General features: G+C 38.4%; 4 protein-coding genes across 4 annotated transcripts in view; 1 reads left to right on the top strand and 3 right to left on the bottom strand.

Annotated features, from left to right (window-relative positions):
• Positions 1–489, bottom strand: part of LOC311279843 (NLR family CARD domain-containing protein 3-like) — a gene marked incomplete at its 5' end in the record, with an annotated part of 108,109 nt that extends 107,620 nt beyond the window's left edge. Inside the window, one exon of the mRNA XM_084391612.1 lies at positions 440–489. Coding sequence (XP_084247738.1) covers positions 440–489 — 50 coding nt within the window. The remainder of the gene's footprint in view (positions 1–439) is intronic.
• The window catches only part of LOC311286376 (uncharacterized protein), a 274,251-nt gene that overhangs the window by 23,159 nt on the left and 228,333 nt on the right, over positions 1–22,759 (bottom strand). The gene's annotated exons all lie outside the window — the stretch shown is intronic.
• The window catches only part of LOC311286380 (uncharacterized protein), a 41,589-nt gene that overhangs the window by 3,167 nt on the left and 15,663 nt on the right, over positions 1–22,759 (bottom strand). The window lies entirely within an intron of this gene.
• LOC311286402 (B-cell receptor CD22-like) lies at positions 6,150–22,736 on the top strand. The gene is made up of 9 exons (XM_084402615.1): positions 6,150–6,216; positions 13,041–13,109; positions 13,232–13,576; positions 13,669–13,917; positions 14,953–15,207; positions 20,101–20,182; positions 20,333–20,378; positions 20,538–20,618; positions 20,870–22,736. The coding sequence occupies exons 1-9, from the start codon at positions 6,198–6,200 to the stop codon at positions 20,885–20,887; spliced, it is 1,164 nt and encodes a 387-aa protein (XP_084258741.1). The 5' UTR covers positions 6,150–6,197; the 3' UTR covers positions 20,888–22,736.

Below are 22,759 nucleotides of genomic sequence, written 5' to 3'. Positions count from 1 at the left end.
CCTCCTTTAGAAATGACAAATATAATTTGGGGCAGTGACGTCACTCTCCACTCCACCTCATCTTAATCGCACCAAACCGGTGTTGTTCGTTTGTGCTCGATTTGTGCCGTTGAAAGAAACATTGCAACTACGATCCCCTCTTAAACATAAAAAAAGAATCTTTTTAAGTACAGTTAGATAACTGTACACCTCATCTAGCTCTCCATCCATCTCGTCTACAAACCTGTCTGGTTCGCTTGTGCTCACACGGGGCCGCTGCTGTCATTGTTCTTTTCTTTAGATATGGGAATGTTTCTACCATTTTGGTCAGACATTTTCACATTAAACTGTTGAAATGAAAATGATATCTGACTTTGAAACTCCATGTGAAGGAGAGCAGAAACAGAAGCTTATTTTTATATACCTATATGGTGTCATGAAGAAAAGGTTCTAAACTTACCAGAAAATGCTCCCTTTGAACAACCAGTGTTTAAAGACTCGAGATGCCATCTCTTCCTTATCTCCTCTTTTGCTTTCGATTCTAGGAACTTGGTTAAAGGGATACTCCACTTTTTTCGGAAATAAGCTCATTTTACATCTCCCCCAGAGTTAAACAGTTGAGTTTTACCGTTTTAGAATCCATTCAGCCGAACTCCGGGTCTGACGGTACCACTTTTAGCATAGCTTAGCATAGATCATTGATTCTGATGAGTCCAGTAGCATTTCTTTCAAAATGACCAAAGAGTTTCAATATTTTTCCTATTTAAAACTTGACTCTTCTGTAGTTAAACCGTGTACTAAGATCGACGGAAAATGAAAAGTTGCGATTTTCTAAGCCTATATGACTAGGAACTACTCTCATTCCGGCGTAATAATCAAGGAACTGTGCGGCCGTACCATGAGTGCAGCAGGCGTAATGATATGACGCAGCGCCTGAAAATAGTCCCCAGCTCGGTAACTTCTTCCAACGTGACCGGGACTAAGTTTGTCTAACCTATTAGACCTATTTTCAGGCGCTGCGTCATATCATTACGCCTGCTGCACTCATGGTACAGCCGCACAGTTCCTTGATTATTACGCCGGAATGAGAGTAGTTCCTAGTCATATAGGCTTAGAAAATCGCAACTTTTCATTTTCCGTCGATCTTAGTACACGGTTTAACTACAGAAGAGTCAAGTTTTAAATAGGAAAAATATTGAAACTCTTTGGTCATTTTGAAAGAAATGCTACTGGACTCATCAGAATCAATGATCTATGCTAAGCTATGCTAAAAGTGGTACCGTCAGACCCGGAGTTCGGCTGAATGGATTCTAAAACGGTAAAACTCAACTGTTTAACTCTGGGGGAGATGTAAAATGAGCATATTTCCGAAAAAAGTGGAGTATCCCTTTAAAGTGAGACTTTGTCCTCCCTCTAGTGGCGCAAAACGTCATCACATTCTCAGGACATGAAGAAAGGGGCGGGGCTACAGTGTCGCTCCGCCCCATTCTTACTCTGATTGGCTCGGTCGTCTTTCATAGGCATACATGATAGAAAATGTGTTCGGAGTTGTCTTTGCACAGGCAATACAACACTAGCCTACATCCTGCAATGGCTAGAGAAATTAATTAATACTAATAAAATATTACTCCAGTAAAAGAAAGGTTTCTAAGTAAGAAAGTAAGACAGACCTAAAATAGGTTAGAGCCTCCCCTTACGGGACATATATTTCTATATATTTATGATCAATACATTATGGTGTAAATATACTGAAAAATATATTGAATAATATATTGTGTTACAATATATATATATATATATATATATGAAGAGTTCAGATGCAAAAACCTCTAAATGCCATCTGAAATTTCCTCCTAGAATGATCATTTTTATGAAGCTCGTATATTTAAGTTCAGTAATTTCACTTAAATGGCAATGAAAATTACCTATTAATTGCCATTTAAGTGAAATTATTGAAATTAAATATACGAGCTTGATAAAAATGATCATTCTAGAAGAAAATTTCAGATGGCACTTAGAGGTTTTTGCATCTGAACTCTTCATATACGTATTTATATATATATATATATATACAGTATATTTACACTTTAGTTGAGTGTACCTAGAAAACAAGTGGAAAACGATTGCCCTAAATTTCTCAAGGATGTTTTTAGTGTTGGCACAATGACAGACTGTGCATTTATTCGTATGTATTAAACTCTTTGCGCATGTCTGAAACATAACTGAATAAATAATAAATAAATAAATAAATTATTTTTAAAAAATCACTGCAAAACAGTAGTTAGTAGGGTTATAGGAATGGAAAATCTATGGGGGGGGGGGGGGGGGGGGATCCTTTTGTCTCAGAATGTGTTGCACCCCTCTCTGATAAATGTAAATAATAATAAATATTATTATAAATATTATAATAAATAACAATACACTTTTGCCACTAACAATAATAATACACATTATTATTATTATTATTATTATTATTTTATTTATTTAGGCAGGTGAAGTGGTACTGTAGGTCCAGCAGTTCGCCGCGAGTCTTCAAACTACACGAGCAGCCAGCAGGTAACATTAAGCTAATACGGAGAAGTATATAATCTAATACTAATAATAAAAATAAAATAAAAAAACATTTATCCAACCATGCCACTGTACACTGTAAACTATACAGCTAGTGGAAGGAAATTTTAAGTCCATGTCCAACTCTAAATTGTAAAGAATTTATATCTTTGATTTCATAGTAACACTTTACAATAAGGTTTATTTTGTTTATTATTCATATTAACTAACATGAACTAACCATGAGAAACACATTTGTTAGGCTACTGTAGCCCTATTAATAATACAACTGTTAATTGTTTGTTCATGTTATGTCACAGTCAGTGCATTAAGTAAGGGTTAATGCCCGAGAGAGGTGTCCATTGTCAGGTATTGGTTGCCTCCGCCGAAGTCCATTAATACATGAAAATGGACACCTCGAAGGGCATTAACCCGCTTATACCATGGTCACTTGCCAAATAACACATTTTTAAAACATTAGTTTATATTTTAATTAGTTTTACAATTGAAATCTAAAGTTTTTACAAACAATTACTTGGTTTCCCTGGTTACGCCTGAGGTATCCTCTATCACTTTTTAATGGACACCCTGCAGCCAATCAGAATCGAGTATTCACCCAGACCATGGTATCACTAATGTTAACAAATGAAATTGAAAGTAATATTAACTAAGATTAATAAATGCTGTAGAAGTGCATTTCATTATTAGTTCATGTTAACAAATGTAACTAATGAAACCTTATTGTAAAGAGTTACTGATTTCATGATAACACTTTCATGAATACATAAATAAATTTTTGATTCTCACTGTTTTGTTTGGTAAAGTAAATAATATTTAGTAATATTATCATCATTTCCCTATTTTTGTTTGATGTGTTATGCATTCTAATTGTATTAACGTCTTTTCATTGGTAATGTAGACTCTGACCGACTGCTGCTCTCCATCGAGCGAGATATTACAATTAATTGTGAGGAAGTCATTAAAATATAGAATTTTTGTTGCCTTTTTTGGTCCTTCCGCCCCTGCCCCTGAGGAGGTCTGTGCACGCCACTGGTGTGAAGTAGTCTTCAAGTGCTTCCAGTATGGCTTTTACATCTTTCTGCTGGTCTTGTGTGAGACCCAGGTTGTGCTTATATAAGTGTCGGCACTCACTGCTCATTAGCCTTCTTAGTGTCGCCGCTTGCACATCCGCATCTTTCTCACATAGTCCAGTCGCCAGCAAGTAATCACCAAACTCTGCTCGAAAACTTGCCCAATTGCTGCTCAAGTCACCAGACATCTTCATCGGCTCTGGTGGCGGAATGGACGACGCCATCTTACAGTCGCAATGTTATGGCTAACGTTAGCTCGTTAGCTGCGAACGGATATAAATACGACTTATCTGTCCAGTAAATAAACCAAACGCGTCGCGTTAGTGATGGGCTACATAAGCTCACTTTTCACCTAGTCTATCTGACATCATGTTGCATGTTGGTGAATAAGGACGCTACACAAACTGTGGGTTAAGATCCGTGTATTGATGTGTTACAGATACCCAATTTCCCCACAGGGTGGAGCTGCTGCCCAAGTAGTACAACAGGATACCCTGGAACATACACCCTAAGTGATAATAGCTGTATGTCGTTTAACCATGCAAAACCACATGTCCTATTCATCATGTTCATGTTTTTGTCTGCTTGACAGGACCATACAAATGTGTGAACAGGCCTCGCAAGGGGCAATCAAAGAAGTCGAGTCCTCGTGCTGTGCGCCAGGTGCAGAAGCTGGCTGAAAAGACAGACGCATGAGTGCTGCCAGCATTGCTTTAGAGGTTGCAGAAGCGGAAGGTCAGCTTGTCAGCGCTCAGACCATACACCGCACACTGAAACAAGTCCGTTTGCATGGCCGTCGTCCCAGAAGGAAGCCTCTTCTGAAGCTGGCTCACAAGATGGCCTGCAAATAGTTTGCTGAAAGCAACCTGTCCAAGAGCCTGAATTACTGGAACCATGTCCTGTGGTCTGATGAGACTAAGATAAACTTGTTTGGCTCAGATGGTGTCCAGCATGTGTGGCGATGCCCTGGTGAGGAGTACCAAGAACATTGAGTCTTGCCTACAGTCGAGCATGGTGGTGGCAGCATCATGGTCTGGGGCTGCATGAGTGCTACTGGTACTGGGGAGCTGCGCTTCATTGAGGGAAACATGGATTCCAACATGTACTGTGACATTCTGAAGCAGAACATGATGCCACTCTTTTAGAAACTGGGCCGAACGGCATGATAACGACCCCAACACATCACCAAGATGACAACTGCCTTGCTGAGGAAGCTGAAGGTGAAGGTGATGGAGTGGCCAAGTATGTCTCCAGACCTGATCCCTATTGAGCACCCGTGGGGCGTATTCAAGTGGAAGTTGTAGAAGCGCCATGTGTCTAACATCCAGCAGCTCCGTGATGTCATTATGTGGAAGAGGATCCTGTGCAGCTCTGGTGAACCCCATGGCCAGGAGGATTAAGGCAGTGCTAGATAACAATGGTGCTCACACAAAATATCGACACTTTGGACACAGTTTTGACATGTTCACTTAGGGTGTTCTCACTTTTGTTGCCAGCTATTTTGACAATAATGGCAGTTAATATAAACTGATATACCAGCAGCACAATGACTACTCTAAAATATTTCCAAGTTTAATTTCTATAGTATTGTCCCTTGAGAAGATATACTAAAATGTTTGCTGAAATGTGAGGGATGTTCTCACTTTTGTGAGATACTGTGTATATATATATATATATATATATATATATATATATATATATATATATATATATAATAGTTATATTTATATAAATAACTTTTTAATGCTGTTTCATTTTGATTTAACACTTGAAACGGTTACTCTTAGACTTCACTTGATGTTTTCATTTTGAAATAACATGTTTCAATCAAGTAACCCAATTAAACAGGACTTTCACTTCCCATTGTGTTTTGCACAGCACTGAATTGGGAGAGTAAATGTTGAAATAAAGTGTTATTTTATGCAGTTTTTTTAGCAAGATGAGCAAATGGTGAGACTTGTTAATGTTGGTATTTAAAAGTTTCTGTAACGTTAGTGGTTTTGGGGTTACCATTGTGGTGAAGTGTCGAGCATGTGCTTGGGTTGAGGACCTGCTAAGAATAAGTCTACTTTCATTTTGAAAACAAAACAACCACTGTGGTTTCTATTCTAAGTACAGGTCTGTGACTTCAACACTGTTCATCTCTCACGAGGGTCACGTGATCTCAGTTAGCACTTGAGATCCTAATGTGAAGCTGAACAGTCAGAGTAATACACTTAGTTCTACAAATGTTAGACACGAGGAAACAACTTCTGTTCTATTACTCTGTTCATTTCTAATGTTATTATTACCAACTTCTTTTTAATTAGTCAAAGTGTGTGAAATGCATAATCAATCATTTACTTGGTTCCTCAGAAACCGATTAAATATGCATCAAGTTTGAAAACATAATGAGAATCTCTGCGTACTGATCTGTGCTGCATCTGTGGTGATGACCTTTTGCCTTGTTTAAACTCTTCTGCTAAATGCTGTGAAGGGTCTTGTCTTTTTTTTTAAATGTGTTAATCACGTGTCATTCATAGTGTGAAAACCCCAATACCTGTCACATCCTGATCATTGTTAGTTTGTTAACTGATCATGCTTGTTGGTGATACGGGTAAGAGCATGGTTTACCAATCATTCTAAAATATTCTCAGATATGTTGTGTGTGTGTGTGTGTGTGTGTGTGTGTGTGTGTGTGTGTGTGTGTGTGTGTGTGTGTGTGTGTGTGTGTGTGTAGGGGATATTGATGCTAGTTTTCAGGAAGTGGACACATGGCTCTATCTCAGTAACTATAAGGTTTAAAGTCAAATATCAAGATGGTTTTATTCTATTTGACAAAATTCTGCCTTCCAAGTTAAAATTCCAGCATTGTTATGTTTACATTTACGCATTTACACATTCTTATCAGTTCTTGCTTTCCCTGGGAATCAAAGCCATGACCTTGGCATTGCAAGCACCAACACTCTACTGTTTGAGCTACAGGAAAGCTCAAACAGTCTTGTATGTCTTGTTATGTCTTGTAACATCTGTTCAAATCAGCAATAACAGCGATAATGTTCAACGACTTTTATACCCAAGACTCGAGAAATATTTACAGAACTTAAAGAGTGACTAGTCCTGGTGTGTGTGTATGAAGACAGGAACTATATCTGTACCATTTGATCTGATTTTTAAGATAAATGTTGTCGATTTATATATTTAACATGATTTTTTTCCAGCTCAGTGAGTAAATAAAGTTGTGGTTAAAACTTTTTAAATCTTTATCTGCTGATATGTGGTTAATGGATAAGAACCTGCTGCAAAGACCAGGATATGTTGTATTTTAGATGTTGGTGTCACTACCAGGCTTTTACTTTGACTTAAAACACGATCTTGGTTTCACCAGAAAGACCACACTGGCAGTCCAACTTTTAAACCCCTGGATAGCATAAACCATCATTTAAAATTAAATGTGGTATTTAGGAAAGCCAGGACTGATAAAATGAATTTAATGTTTCTTTATTATTTTCTTTTTGGTTATTTTTGGAGTATGTTATTCTCCACACAGTCTCAGTGTTGTAGATGGTGCTTGATTTTCACTGGCCAAAGAGGAAGTTGATCAAAAAAAAAAGCAAAAAGTGGATTAACAGTTTTCTAGCAATATTAATATTAATATTTAGCAAAAAAAAAAAAAAAAAAAAAAATTGTACCTAGACCCACACATCAATTTATCCTGTTAAAATGTTGTTGGTTTTTTTTGCTCAGTCTGAACATGTCAAACAATGATTATTAAATCAAACAACAATATTGTTGATGATAAATTCAAAGTTTTTTTTTTTTTTTTTCAAAACGCTATAAATCTATCAATTTTTTTGCAAGAGTGTCGTGAACTCATTGACGTTTTGACAGCTCGTAATTGTAATGGGAGCACTTTTTGCTACTGTTTATAAACCATTGACAATTTGAAAATAAGTTTTGTTTTTCATGCTGTTGAGATCATCGGCCAATTACACACTGCAGTAGAGATGCGCGGATCAACTCTAACGTCACCCGAATCCGCTGTGAAAGTGCACAGCTCTGAATGCACGAGCTATGCATAGCGCGCCGCACACACAAGTTGCCTGACAGGTTTACCGCTTGTTTTGCTATTGTTGCGCTTAGCAAGTTTATGATACATTTCGGAGATATATAAAGTCTCACTAAACATTCCACACACATCACAATGACATTAATCGACCCAAGGATTATCGACCGTCCGCAATATACATAGATATAAATCACACTGTCTAATATTCGCGCAACTTTTGAGCTCAAATGATAAAAAAAGTGTGTTCATCTTTTGCATAACGCGGGCCATAAAATTAATGCCGACGGGCCGGATGCGGCCCGTGGGCCGCCTGTTGAGTATCTGTGATCTAAACAGACAAACTAACTGTACTAACTATAATATTTACATTTAAATGGACATTTATGCATTTAGCAGATGCTTTTATCCTAAATGAACTACAAGGAGGCCGAGTGGCGGCAGTTTGATGAGGATGTTGAGGCTACTCTGGATGCATCATGTGCCTCTGTGCCCAGCTTATGGTTCCCTGGAGCACGTCCTGAGCTGCTGCCCTAAAGCACTAGGAGAGGGGAGGTACACGTGGCGCCATAACCAGGTGCTGAAGGCAGTAGCAGACACCATCTGCACCGCAATCCGGGAGTCTAAACATCAAGTCCCAGTGAGGCACAACATCTCCTTTGTCAGGGCAGGGGAGAAACCTCAGGGAGAACGTAAGGCCTCAACTGGGCTGCTAGCCATGGCCCGTGACTGGCAGTTGCATGTGGACCTTGGGAGGCAGTTAAAGTTCCCAGAGCACATAGCAAGGACGTCACTGAGGCCAGATCTGGTCTTAACATCTGACTCAACAAAGCAAGTTGTGCTATTGGAGCTTACTGTCCCCTGGGAGGACAGGATGGAGGAGGGTTACGAAAGGAAGAAGGCCAAATATCTTGAGCTGGTTGAGGCATGCAGAGGGAGAGGATGGAGGGCCCGCTGTGAGCCAATAGAAGTGGGCTGCAGGGGCTTTCTAAGTCAATCTGTGCATCGGGCATTCAGACTCCTTGGCATCAGAGGGTTGCGTGAAAGAAGAGCCACCAAAAACATCAGTGAGGCCGCCGAAAAAGCCTCTAGGTGGTTGTGGATCAAAAGGGAAGAAGTATGGAGTAGCGCGCTGCTTGGACACAAACCGGGGCCTGATACAACCCCGGTTGGGTCGCCCAGGTGAGGGTGTCTGAAGATCAAAGACCCGAAACACCCTATGACCCTGGGTCCTTCACTGAAGATGTGTCCAAGCTGCACCTTCAAGTTGTTTCAAAATCAATAGAGCAACAAAAGCAATTCATCACATAGCCAAAAATATTCATTGTGTAAATTGCCATGTTTATTATAAAACTGGATTAGCAAACAAGCAAAAGCAGAGGATTGGCCTAAGCAGAATTAATAAATAGTGACACCCACAAGCCAACTATAACTGCAGTTCAAAGCAAGGAAATACGGCCCACAGTGGAAGGGCTCAAGTGTAACGATCTAAGTGCATGGTCTAAAGCTATGGCTTTTCTGAATCCACTTTTGCTAGTTTAACGATGGGAAAAATGGTCGGCGCTCCCGGCGCATGGTCTAAAAGGGTTGTCTCTATTCTCATGAGCAATGGGTGTGTTTTGTGCGTAACGTGAAATAAACCAACCAGAGTCTCGTCTCCCATTCCCTTTAAAAGCCATTTGTGCTTGCGCCGTGACAGATTCGCTATTTACATGATGGAATTTGCAAGCAGAAAAACGAACCGCTTCTCCAGAGAGCAAACGGATCTGCTTGTGCGCTTGGTTAAATCTCAGACCATCTACGGGTCAAGCCAGATTCACCATATCTTTATGTACACAATATTAATTGTTTACATTGTAATGCTTTTATTTGTAATATTTGGCATGTTTGTGTGCTGCTGTGTGTCCCTGTGTGTGTAATAAGTAGAGTGTGTGTGTAATAAGCAGAGTGTACACGTGTTGTGGACCCGCCTATAGGCGCATATTACTAATGCGCCCTTTAAATAAAAATTCATGAGTTCACACTTACATATAATTAGATAGAGTAAAGCATATGTGTATTTGGCGTGCTGTCTGAGGGGAGGGTTTAGCCAGTATAATAATATTACAGTATCAACTCAGGGTGCTCTTGCTTTCAATGGAGGGTGCTTAACACCCTCTAGAACCTCCATAGAACCGGGCTTGCCTCCATACAGCAAAATAACTCAGCATAAAGCATAACTCAGAGTACATTTGGTCCCACACCACAGAGAGTTAAAATAACTCTAAAGCAGTGTTAATGTTAATGAGATACTTAATTGATTAATTAAGTGATGATTGAGCATTAGTGATGAACACATGCTGTCAACAAGCAGAATCACTGAAGTAAAGAGAAACACAAGAACTACAACTGACTTCCAGCCACAGCCTTAGATGAAATCAACTGAAGATAAAGGACAGGGCTGTCAAACTCATGAGCACTCATGGCCTCACTGAGGGCCACTTCAGCATTATGGCTGCCCTCAAAAGGCCGGTTGTAACTGTAAGACTCTTAACATATTGTTAAATAACTGTCTCTTTATTTTATTATTACTAATTTAAAGGTCCCATTGCATGAAAATTTCACTTTATGAGGTTTTTTAACCTTAATATGAGTTTCCCTAGCCTGCCTATGGTCCCCCAGTGGCTGGACATTTTGATAGGTGTAAACCAAGCCCTGGGTATTTTTGAGAAAATGAAAGCTCAGATGGGCGAATCTAGAAATCTTCCCCTTATGTCGTCATAAGGGGAAAGATTACCTCCCCTTTCTCTGCTTTGCCCGCAAAGAGAATTTGGCCCGCCCATGAGAAAATGAGCTGCGCGAGTGCGATATTGGTTTTTCCTCGAGAGACATCATGGCTTGCAAACGAGCGAAGCATGGCAGTTGCTCAGTGTTTGGATGTACAAATGAACACAAAAGTATTTTTTAGTTCCTTCATCCGAGCCTCTGAAGAACCAGTGGGTTATGTGAATTTCTGATGTGTAATTGTTCAAGTTCAGACAGATAATCTTTCTCTCAAAGTCGTTCAATACTGTTTATGCATCAGGAAGCAGAGCCGCTCGCAAAGTCACAAAACATGCTGAGCCAGAGTGAAACCAGATCGCCGAACACGGAGGGGCGGGGCGGCCTTTTTCCCCCTCTTTCGGCCAAAAAACAAAAATGCTGAGTTTGAAACATGATACAGAGGACATTAAATCTTTTAAGATTAAGAGGATTAAACAACTCCACAAACAGCATTACCAGCTTCACTTATTACTAACCAGACTGACTTTATTTATGTCATGCGTCTACAGAAGCTCTTATTGAGAATTAACAGAGGTTTAGATGTGATGTTTTATTGAAAACAGTGTTAGTGATGGGCAAATTAAGCTTTGGTGAACCACTGAACCACTTAGAAGAATTATTTAGAAAATGGGTTCATTACTCGCAGCTTCAGTAACAGCGTCCTCGCCTGGTGAAGTGCCAAGGCTGCATCTAAATTATCCTGGCTAGATAGTGGACAGGAGGCTGTAAGACGAGTGAAATAAATCTAGTGCACGTAACTAACTCCTTACTTTTCTGTACCAAAGCCACCTTTGGAGCAGTGGTTCAAATGGAATTGTAGTTAATGGTTTGAAGCACGTATCAAAGCTTCAATGTCAGACTGCCATCACTAAAAGTGATTATTTGATGTTAACAGATTATAATCACTAACAAAACTCTCTCCCCACAGATCAGACATTCTGAATTTTGACATTTAAATACATTGTAGGATTATTTTAATTTTTTATTTTTTTTTATTAGACAAACAGACATCAAGAATCATCATATGAATCTCAACAATGGTGACATGTTTGCTGCAATGTATCCTGGGACAACATGACATCATGACTTTGCGTAAACATACACGCCACTTTCAAGTCAAGTGGCGTGTTATCTATACGCATTTTGAGCTATCCGCGTGTATGTCCACGCCGTCATCTTCCGCGTGTATGTCTACGCCGTTAAATGTCCGAGCGAAACGAAGCAAAATGTAAATCTACATCTGGGGAGCGATATTTTTTTACTAGGATGGTAGGGGAAGACTCATAAATGGTATTAACCCCAGTGACGGGTAGGTTTAGGGACGGGGTTGGGGTAAGTCATATATATTTATATAGAGAGTAATGTAACGTTAAGTCAACGGCGTTGATAAACACGCTGAAAAGCGATTATGCGATTAACGCCAAAAATGGAAATACGAATTGGCGTGTCATACATACGCCATTTCATGAGATCAGTCTGCCTGGGAGCCATGAGTTTTACACTAATGTGGCTCTAAGCATGCATTGCGGCATGAAGCATGTCACCGTTGTTGAGATTCATGTGATGATTCTTGATGTCTTTGTCTTAAAAATTGCAGTTCAAAAATCTAAATTCCGGAGAAGGACCTGGTGGAGAATCCTGTTTTAGTTTTTTTCTGTTCCACCACTGGCTCACCGGAGTCCAGCAGCATCCACTTTTTTGATTAAAGAGAAAATTTCTCTGTTCCTGGGTCCCAAGAGGGCCAGACTGACAGTGTGCAACCCTGTAAAGCTTTGCCACCCTCAGCCCCCTCTTGAATCGCCAGCCAGGTACGGTTCGAGGACCTAACTACGCCTTCTCACACACCCCCTGCCAACCTGTGGAGACAGGGAAGTGTTGCTCCGCACACTCAGACCCCACTTCGGGCTGCTATACTTTCCGAGTCAGGTCCCTGTCTTCCATCTCCCTGCCCCACCGCAGGTACGGCTGTGGTTCCCCTGGCTTGGTTTCTGGGAGCTTGGCTAGCACTCCCCAACCCGCCCAGCTGGCTCCTCTGTGCCATCAAACTCGACTATACAATTCAGTTCGTCGATTGTAAAGCCATCAACAGGTATCCACCATTGTCTGATGTCCTTTCACTTTAGCTTTCTTTGCTGCTGCAAATGTGTTTGACACACACACACTGTCACAGCGGCCAAAAAAAAAACACAAAATATAATAAGAGTTAAGAGCCCAACTAATGGAAACACTAATCACTGTAATGGTGACTTCAAATGAAACACATTAGAGTTAAACCTCTGTTAATTCTCAATAAGAGCTTCTGTAGACGTCTGACAGAAATAAAGTCAGTCTGGTTAGTAATAAGTGAAGCTGATAATGCTGTTTGTTACCGTCTCATTTTTATTTATGAATCCTCGCTTCCTTTCCTTGCATCTTAGCAAGGAAAGCGTCACAAGTCATTAGTAATTTGATGGCAAGAATTAAAGGAGAAACAATAAAGTATTTACAAATGTTTACTAGGTATTATTAAAAGTACAATGAGAGATTAATACAACTTCAGTACAATAAAGTGAGCCACTGTGCTTTTGTTGTAGGTGTTGCTATGCTGATGTCAGTCAGAAGAATGGCTCCTCTTTCTATGATCTTTCTGCTCATGATTAACGGTGAGTGGCTTCAACACTTCAGAAACTCTCAAAGGATTTTGCAATTTGCGTACAGAAGTTTTTCCAGCATCTTTGATGCACAAGCTAAAGCCAATTCTTTCAGTCTGAATTCTGTGTTTCAGGGGTTTCTAGTGGTGACTGGGATGTGAGTTACAGTCCTTCACACATCTGTGCACTAAAGGACTCAACAGTGATAATGAGATGCACTTATACATACCCTACTGGACATCAGATCGAGAAGGTGTTCTGGTTCAAATACTTTGTAACAGGTGTCGAGCCTCCAGATCTGTCTGAGGACCCTGAATACAGTCAGAGGCTTCAGTATCTGGGAGATAAACAGCAGAACTGCACCGTCAGACTGAGTCATGTGACACAGAAGGATGAAGACGTGTACTATTTCAGATTCATCACTAATATAACAGAAGGAAAATGGATTGGTGTTCCAGGAGTGACTCTTACTGTCACAGGTGAGTTTGATGAGGTTTATCTCTTCTTCTGTGCATTATGTTGAATAATAATCAGTGTATTGTACTAGATATAATGTGTGTGTTGTGTTCAGATCTTCAGGTGGAGTCTCCTGAGAGAGTGACAGAGGGAGATTCAGTCAATCTGACGTGTAAAAGCAGCTGCGCTCTGACTGACAGAGCAACATTCATCTGGTACAGAAACTCAAAGAAGATATTAACTGAGAATAAATTCAGTAACAAACTCATCCTCAATCCAGTCAGAAGAGAGGATTTAGGCAGATATAGCTGTGCTGTAGACGGACAAACTCACATCTCTCCTGCTGTTTATCTCAATGTCATGTGTGAGTATGAATTCAGTCAAATTTTAATTATATATAATATATTTTAATCAATAAAGATGTTGAGTGTCTATTTACATTAAGTACAAGCCACTGCCACAATCACACAGCCTGGCTATTTACAATTGCTTTTTGCATCACTGACCAAGTTTGAATCCACATTTTCCCGATTTCATTCCTCTCCTTATTCCCATCGCAAATAAACTCAAAGAAGCATTTTTTTCAATTAAAACATAAAAGTAGAAACAAAATGCCAGGTATAAAATAGGTCTAACATGCAAATAGCTCAAACACAGTTCAGGTCATGATGGTTACGTTTCAATTACGAACTTACAATTGTGTAGTGGCCTGATTCACTCGCCATCAATCATTACAAGCTGATTATACATATGGTTTTTTTTTTTTTTTCATTACAATAGCTAATTCCAGTAGAGCCATAACAATTTAAAAGTAATAAAACCAAACACAGACATCAAGAAACTACATATGAATCTCAACAATGGTGACAATCAAACAAATGCTTCATGTTGCAATGCATGATGGGAGCCACCAATCAAACACATCCATGGCTCACATCATGCATTGCAGCATGAATAAATTATGCAGCTGAATTGTCCTGTAATTTTCATTGTTTTTTTCCTGTTTGCTTTTATTGTGTTATTGTTTTATTATGACTTTAATGGCTCGAAGTCAGTTCTTGTGTTTCTCTTTTTTCTGTTCTTATTGTTTCTCCTTCCTTCAGTGATTCTTATTAACATTAGGTGTCACCACTAATGGACAATCATCACTTAATTAATCACTTAATTATCTCATTAACTTCAACACTGCTTCAGTGTTAAGTTAAACAGTGTCAACACATGTGTACACTGAGGAGTGCTAATTTAACACTGCGGATTTTGCTGTGTAGATTTATATTTATTGCAAATAAATGCAATTAAGAATTCAAACAGTGTGATGACATGGTTTCTTAAACTCTACTGTAGTACAAACTGTTTTAAATTGCAAAAGAAAAACTAAAAATAACACATTTTCTTCTAGATCCTCCACAGTACACTTTTGTTGGCGTGAGTCCATCTGGTGTAATAGTGGAGGGAGATTCAGTGACTCTGAGTTGCAGCAGTGACTCAAACCCTCCTGCAGAAATCAGCTGGATTAAAGGAGGAACGATTGTAGGATCTGGAAGAATCTACAACATCTCAAAGATCAGCTCTGGTGACAGTGGAGAATACAAGTGCAAGTCCATCAATGAACATGGGGAGAAATACTCTGATGCTGTGACTTTAAACGTCATGTGTGAGTTTAAAATAAAACACAAGATGCTCTAGAACATTCCAGTATGTCTATTATGATATCAATGAATATTAGTGGCACAAAAATGGTTCATGATCTTTGCCACAACAAAGTTTGGTAATAATTTTTAGACCCTCCCAGGAATGTCTCAGTGTCCATTAGTTAGGCTGGTCAGATTAAGTGGGAGATTCAGTGACTCTGAGCTGCAGCGCCAGCACTCAAAAAACATGAATATCTAAATTTAAGATTTATGTATTTTAATTCCATAGAAAATTTCCATCCATTTGGATTACATAGTTTTAACATACACAAATAAAATAACTGAATGTGATTCATATATGTCAGTCATACATAAATTAAACAAATAAGATTTATGTAATTTGTGTAATGTTTGCGGGCATGTATGATTGCGGGCATTTGTCGGCGAGTGAAATTTGGGGCTGAAATCGTGCAGTGTGAACTCGGCATAAGGCTGTGTCTGAAGTCAGTTGTAGTTCTGTTTCTCTTTCCTTCAGTGATTCTGCTTGTTAACAGCAGGTGTTCATCTTTAATGCTCAGTCGTCACTTAATTATCTCATTAACTTTAACACTGCTTCAAAGGTACTTTAACACTATAATAGTGTGCACACACATGAACACTTTTGCTGTGTACTATTACATAAATCCCCAGCAAGCACAGTCCGTCAATGTGACTTCAGGAAGATGTTGGACTCCAACTAATCCAACATCAGATGTCATATTTAGGTTAAAAATTGAATTCAGGTTGACGTCTAAACCCAACGTTTGTTTGACAATTTGGTTGGAATAAACACTGCTCTGCAAAAAGGGTGAAATGCACATTAAATATGTGAAGATCTCAGCAGAGGAGGCTTAAGCAACTCCACAAACAGCATTACCAGCTTCACTTATTACTAACCAGACTGACTTTATGTCTGTCAGACGTCTACAGAAGCTCTTATTGAGAATTAACAGAGGTTTTGTTGTTGATTGTTGAAATAATAGTTTGGTTTGAAGTCATCATTATGGTGATCGGTGTTTGCTTTAGTTGACTTTTTAACATACATTTTTCTTGGACTGCAGTAACTGTATTTTTTATATCAAGAAATATATTTTCAACCAAAGAACTTCTGTAGATGAATGACAGAAATGAAAATAAATCTGGTTAGTAATAAGTCTACTGCCATACATTTCACATTTTTCTTTTTTTGTGTTTATTCCAACCAAAATTCGACGTCTGTCTGACATTGGAGCTTGATGTCAAACAAACGTTGGGTTTAGACGTCAACCAGACTTTAGACGTCATCTGACTGATGTTGGAGTCTAAACCCTCACAGCAAAATCCCCAGTGTTAAATGAACACTCTCAGTGTTTATATGAGTCCACACTCAGAGTGTTATAAATAACACTGAAGCAGTGTTAAAGTTAATGAGATAATTAAGTGATTAATTGAGTGATGATTGAGCATTATTGAAGACACCTGATATTAACAAGCAGAATCACCAAAGGAGAAAATCGTAATTGGTATGTTACCATTATGCTGATCAGTGTTTGCTTTAGTTGGGCTCTTGACCCTTAAATCATTAACTTTAGATTTTGTTCGGCTGCTGAAATTCAGTTATAACAGCCAGATGAACAAAAAGAAAAGCTGATCTGATGGTGTTGGTTGTGTTTTAAAATAATCATTATTTCACAATCATTTGACCTGAATCACTGAACTCATATAGAGCCCAATTTCTGAGTTAGATTTACTTTATTAATTATAGCAGCACTGTGCTTGTACAGCATAATATTTTTAACTTTTACAATGTAATCCAAATAATTTCTTAAAAGTTGTTCACATACAAAAACTGCTTTGTTTTTTAAACAAAGACATCAAGAATCAGCCTGTGAATCACAACAATGGTGACAATTATAAAGCATGTTGCAGTGCATTCTGAGTGCCACCAATCAAAACTCATTCATAGCTCCCATCATGCATTGCTGCATGGATAAATAATGAGCTTATGTTCAGAGTTGATTGGTTTGTCACCATTTTTGAGATTCATACGCTAAATCTTGATGTCTGTGTGTGCCTACATAAAATACTTATACATTTTTTTTTTTTTTTTTTTTTTTTGATCATTTGGATTTCGTTGAAAAAGTTAAAATGGACATGGACAAGACAGTGCGACTATAATCCATAAGGTAAACTTAACTTTTTTTTTAACTTAATTTTGCTCTCATTGAGTTCAGTGATTCAGGCCAACTAATGATTATGTTAAAACACAACCAACACCATCAGATCACCCTTTCTATTTGTTCAGCTGGCTGTTATAACTGAATTACAGCAGCCAAACAAAATCTAAAGTTAAAAAAAGTAAGGGTCAAGAGCCCAACTAAAGCAAACACCGATCACCATAATGGTGACAATTTTACATTAATTTTCTCCTTCAGTGATTCTGCTTGTTAACATCAGGTGTCTTCAATAATGCTCAATCATCACTTAATTATCTCATTAACTTTAACACTGCTACAGTGTTACTTATAACACTCTGAGTGTGGACTCATATAAACACTGAGAGTGTTCATTTAACACTGGGGATTTTGCTGTGCTCAGTCTCATTCTGACTTGTTTAATTTAAAGGCACAAAATAACATACACGTAGATAATTCAAATGATGCGTTAGGGGCTGCGTTTAGAGATTTATTAAACTCCTTTGGGGTCAAGCAAAACGTCACTGGTCCCACTCATCGTCTTAATCATACACTCGATTTAATTATATCATATGGAACCGATCCAACCGATATAGATATCATTCCACAAAGTGATGAAGTCACTGACCATTACATGGTAACTTGCATATTACGTACTGCTGTAATATGTCATGCTGTGCCGCGTTATCGACCAGGCAGAACAATCCTTCCATCCACCATAGATAATTTCTCAAATTGCTTATCTGATCTGTCTCAGCTGCTGCCTGAACCCAAACAAACAGATGAACTAGAAGAACTAACTAGCACTATGAGCACCATTCTGGTAACACTTTATAATAACGTTCAGTTGTAAGTCATTTATAAGTGGTTATTTAATCTGTTAGTGTCTGTCATATGTCTACAAAAGTTCTTGTTGACAATTAATAGAGATTGTGTTGTTGATATTTTTTTTTTAATTGAAAATAATAGATTGGTTTGAAGTCGCCATTATGGTGATCGGTGTTTGCTTTAGTTGACTTTTTAACATACATTTTTCTTGGACTGCAGTAACTGTATTTTTTATGTCAAGCAAAACATTTTCAACCAAACATTAACATCTAAACCTCTGTTCATTTTCAAAAAGAACTTCTATAGATCCCTTTTGCGCCGACGTCACAGTTACGTCACGGCGCTAGCTGGAGGCAAAACAGAGTGAAAACTGGAGGCGGCCAATACAAATCAGCACAGATTCGGCTACATAATAAGGAGCTTAAATTACTATTATTATTATTAAATGTCATCTTGTTGTGTTGTTGGGTTCTAGAATCGACGGAGTACAGGCTCCAATTTTACATTTTATCGCATTATGTTTTCTAAATGATTGTGATTATTTGTGAATCATCTATGATTGTTGTTTTGATTGATTGGGACTAGACTTTTTGAAGAACCTGGTAAGAAAGGGTAATCAAATACATAGTTAAAAATGAATATGCTGTATCTGGAATTTTTATGTCAAGAAAATATTCACATAATTACAACTGCACCGTAATGTCACTCTTTACATTGTCGTCTTCTGTCTGGCCTTGGCGCTAACTGCGGATCGTACCACACGTCTTGTACGTGACCATTAAGGACATAGTTATAGGCATCTAAAGATGTATATGCCCTCAGTTTCTGTTTACGCTCAGTTTCTCTATCGGGCAGGTGTAGAGCAGGCTTCTCAACCGGAGGTAGCGTTGACGTTAATCCTGTCAGATCGTCCATCCATTAACTGTACGGGTCGGCCAATCTGGTTCCGTCCGTTAAAATTAACTTTAAAATTAACAATCGCGGCCCTGGACAGTGAGTGACCTTACACATTAAGATAAAATTGGATTTTCTCCAGTCATTGTTAAAAAACAAGCTAACAAAACTGGCAAACTAACGTTACTGAAGCGGCCAGAGGGATCTTTCTGCCTCCAGCTAAGCCCCGCCCACACAAATACGTCACCATGTTTACCAACTGTAAAAGGGTCTATTGATGAATAACAGAAATGAAATCAATCTGGTTAGTAATAAGTCTACTGGCAGTGTGTGTGTGTGTGTGTTTTTGTGTGTGTGTGTGTGTGTGTGTGTGTGTGTGTGTGTGTGTGTGTGTGTTTATTCTAACCAAAATTCGACGTCTGTCTGACGTTGGAGCTTGACGTCAACCACACAAAATCCAACGTCTGACTGATGTTGGAGTCTAAATCCTCAGTCTCATTCTGACTTGTTTCATTTAAAGGCACAATATGTAAATTTTTTTGGTTAAAATATCCCAAAACCATTTGAACAGTGTTATATATTTTGTTGATTTGTGTACTTAAATTATCCCAAATGTTTCTAAGAATGTTTAAATCCAGAGAAATAAGCCATTTTAACCAGAACAGTGTCTGTGTGTCGCCTATCAGTGACATCAAACCTCTATGAATTTCTTTGTTATGCTGAACACAGAAGACGATAGACTGAAGACGGTGGGTAACCAAACATTACTTTTTTTACATACTATGGAAGTCAGTGGCTACCGTCATCTGGTTGTTACCCACAATCTTCTTCTGTGTTCAGCATAACAAAGAAATTCACACAGGTTTGAAACAACTTCAGGGTGAGTAAATGATGACAGATTTTGTGTGAACTATCACTTTAAATTACTCATTCTAAATTTAAGTAAATTAATATTTTCGGATGTTATACTTTTTGTCTCAGCTATAGGATGTTTGGAGATATTATACATATCCACTGGAGTGGTTTGTGGAGCTGCAGTGATCATTACCATGGTGCTAATTGGGTAAGATGTTTGCAATATTTGACTGCAGTTACTTGTACTAACATATATATTTTTAAAATGTACACTAAATATTATCCCATAGTTTAGACAAACTAAACTGAAAGGTTTTCAAATAAAAATCTGATCACATCACATTAATTGGTTTTCAAGGGTAAGCAAGCGGATGAAGAAGAGAAACGACACACTCAAATCTCAGGTGAGAAAAATGAATTTGGTTATCAGTAGTTTACTAATCAGGTAAATGAACTGCTCTCAGATTGAAGTCCTGAATGTAGTCGTGACTCTTTAGTGGGTGTTGGAAGACATTATTCATGCATTTTTTCTCTATTCTGTTTTTTTTTTTTTTATGGAAAAGATGAGTCAGTCCAGAAATCATTATAGCAGACGTGAAGCTTCTGGTGATGAGTTAAGTGAACCTGACTATGAGAATGTAACAGTAAGTGTTTTAACTATAATCTTTTCACACTATTTACTGAATATAAGCATATAACAAAGATAATATATATATATATATATATATATATATATATATATATATATATATATATATATATATATATATGTATGTATGTATGTATGTATGTATATGTATATATATATATATATATATATATATATATATATATATATATATATTCATTCATTCACTCACTCATTATTTTTCTCTTCATTGTTTCTTTCTTTCAGCCTAACATGAGGCCGTAGTGTTTGGGACAGAGCAAAACCTTTTCTCAGCTTTTTATGCACAGTGGAAATAGAAAGTCTTCACATCCCCTTTAAAACAGCAGTTTTTCTGATGTAAAAATTGAAACAAACGATAAATCACATCAGAACTTTTGAATGTTTAATGCAACAATTACAACCTATGCAACGCCACTGAAAACCAGTAACATTTCAGGGGAAAAAATAAAGCTAAACAAACTTGGAATAAATAAGTGTTCACAGCCCTGAACTTATAATTGGTTGAAGCATATTTTGGCTTTATTACAGGACTCCGTTTGGATGGGAGTCTTATCAGTTTGGCACATCTTGACATGGCAATATTTTCCCACTCTATTTTTTATTTTGCAAAAACACTTTGATTCACGATTCCATCCTTTCAACAATGAGAACCCGTTGATGTTTTGTATAAGCTCTTTATTTTTATCTTTGGTTGTCATTTTTTACATTAAATGTGCAAATGCTCTGGCTGAGTTATCTTTGTTTCATGTTTTACATCACTGTTTTAACAGGAGTGTGTAGACTTTTAATATCCACTGTATCTCCTGTGTGTGGAGCCCTGAAAAGCAACGTGAATATAAAAGTGTGTAATCATTTGTGTGTATTGTTTTTGTTGCATATAGTTTGTTTAGCTTAGATGTTTTAAGATGTTTTGTTTAACTTTACAGTTTTTCTCAATTGCTTAAACATTAAAACCCATTGGCTGAATAAAGTTCTCAGTTGCCTGAACTCATTTATCTAACTGTGCAGTCTGTTGTCAATACCTTAAACCATTTCACATGGTAAAACACAATTTGCAGATCTCACTTTTCAGCAAAACTCTAAATACATTGTCATTCTCAAAACACATTCTGCTCTCTAATGCACATGTCATCCATACTGGTAAACACAAGTGGCAACAATCAAATACAAATAGAGAACACACGTCATTGATTGAACACAACCACTCAAAATTGATTTAACCTGTTTCAAAAGATGTGACACTACCAATATAAGCCAGTTCAGAGAGCAAACAGGTTATTGAAGGAGGGAAGGAGAAAGTCTGAGAATGGATAGAAGAAACAATGTGAGAGAACGAGGACGAGTGTGTATCCGAGGTGGGCGACGAGGAGGAAGAGGAGGAGGGCAAGAAAGAGAAAGAGGAGGAGGACAAGAAAGAGGAGGAGGAGGAGGAAGGCAAGAAAGAGGAAGAGGAGGAGGACAAGAAAGTGGAAGAGTAGGAAGAGGGGGAGGAGGGCAAGAAAGAGGAAGAGGAGGAGGAGGACAAGAAAGAGGAAGAGGAGGAGGACAAGAAAGAGAAAGAGGACGACAAGAAAGAGGAGGAGGACAAGAAAGAGGAAGAGGAGGAGGGCAAGAAAGAGGAAGAGGAGGAGGACAAGAAAGTGGAAGAGTAGGAAGAGGGGGAGGAGGGCAAGAAAGAGGAAGAGGAGGAGGAGGACAAGAAGAGGAGGAGGACAAGAAAGTGGAAGAGTAGGAAGAGGGGGAGGAGGGCAAGAAAGAGGAGGAGGAGGACAAGAAAGAGGAAGAGGAGGAGGACGAGTGTAGGGTTGTGCCGATGGACGATATCATCGTCCATCGTGATGGCTGACCGACATCACGATGGAGAGCCACCATCGTGATGCCAGGTCTCTCACCCTTTACCAACAAACGATCGATACATTTTTTTAAGGCACATCAACAGAGATCGGCTCTCTGTAGAAAAAGCAGCCAATTACAATTCCCTTGTTGTACAGCCTACCGAAGTTAATGAAAAGTTTATGATAGTAATAATATTCAAGTTGTACCGGCAAAAGTGCGTGCAGTGCTGTTCGCGAGTGTCACGAGTCACCACAGCAATCAATAACCGCTTACGTTTCT

This window comes from Rutilus rutilus (genome assembly GCF_951802725.1).
Source record: "Rutilus rutilus genome assembly, chromosome: 2".
In the NCBI taxonomy this organism is placed as follows: domain Eukaryota; kingdom Metazoa; phylum Chordata; class Actinopteri; order Cypriniformes; family Leuciscidae; genus Rutilus; species Rutilus rutilus.
The sequence above is the reverse complement of the archived record's forward strand: the minus strand, read 5'-3'. Positions and strand labels throughout refer to the sequence as shown.

Bases quoted from the DNA above. Each gene is read 5' to 3' on its own strand.
- LOC311286402 (XM_084402615.1), top strand. The intron at 13,918-14,952 runs GTGAGTATGAAT...ATTTTCTTCTAG, and splicing joins TGTTTATCTCAATGTCATGT to ATCCTCCACAGTACACTTTT. The intron at 20,183-20,332 runs GTAAGATGTTTG...TTGGTTTTCAAG, and splicing joins ATTACCATGGTGCTAATTGG to GGTAAGCAAGCGGATGAAGA.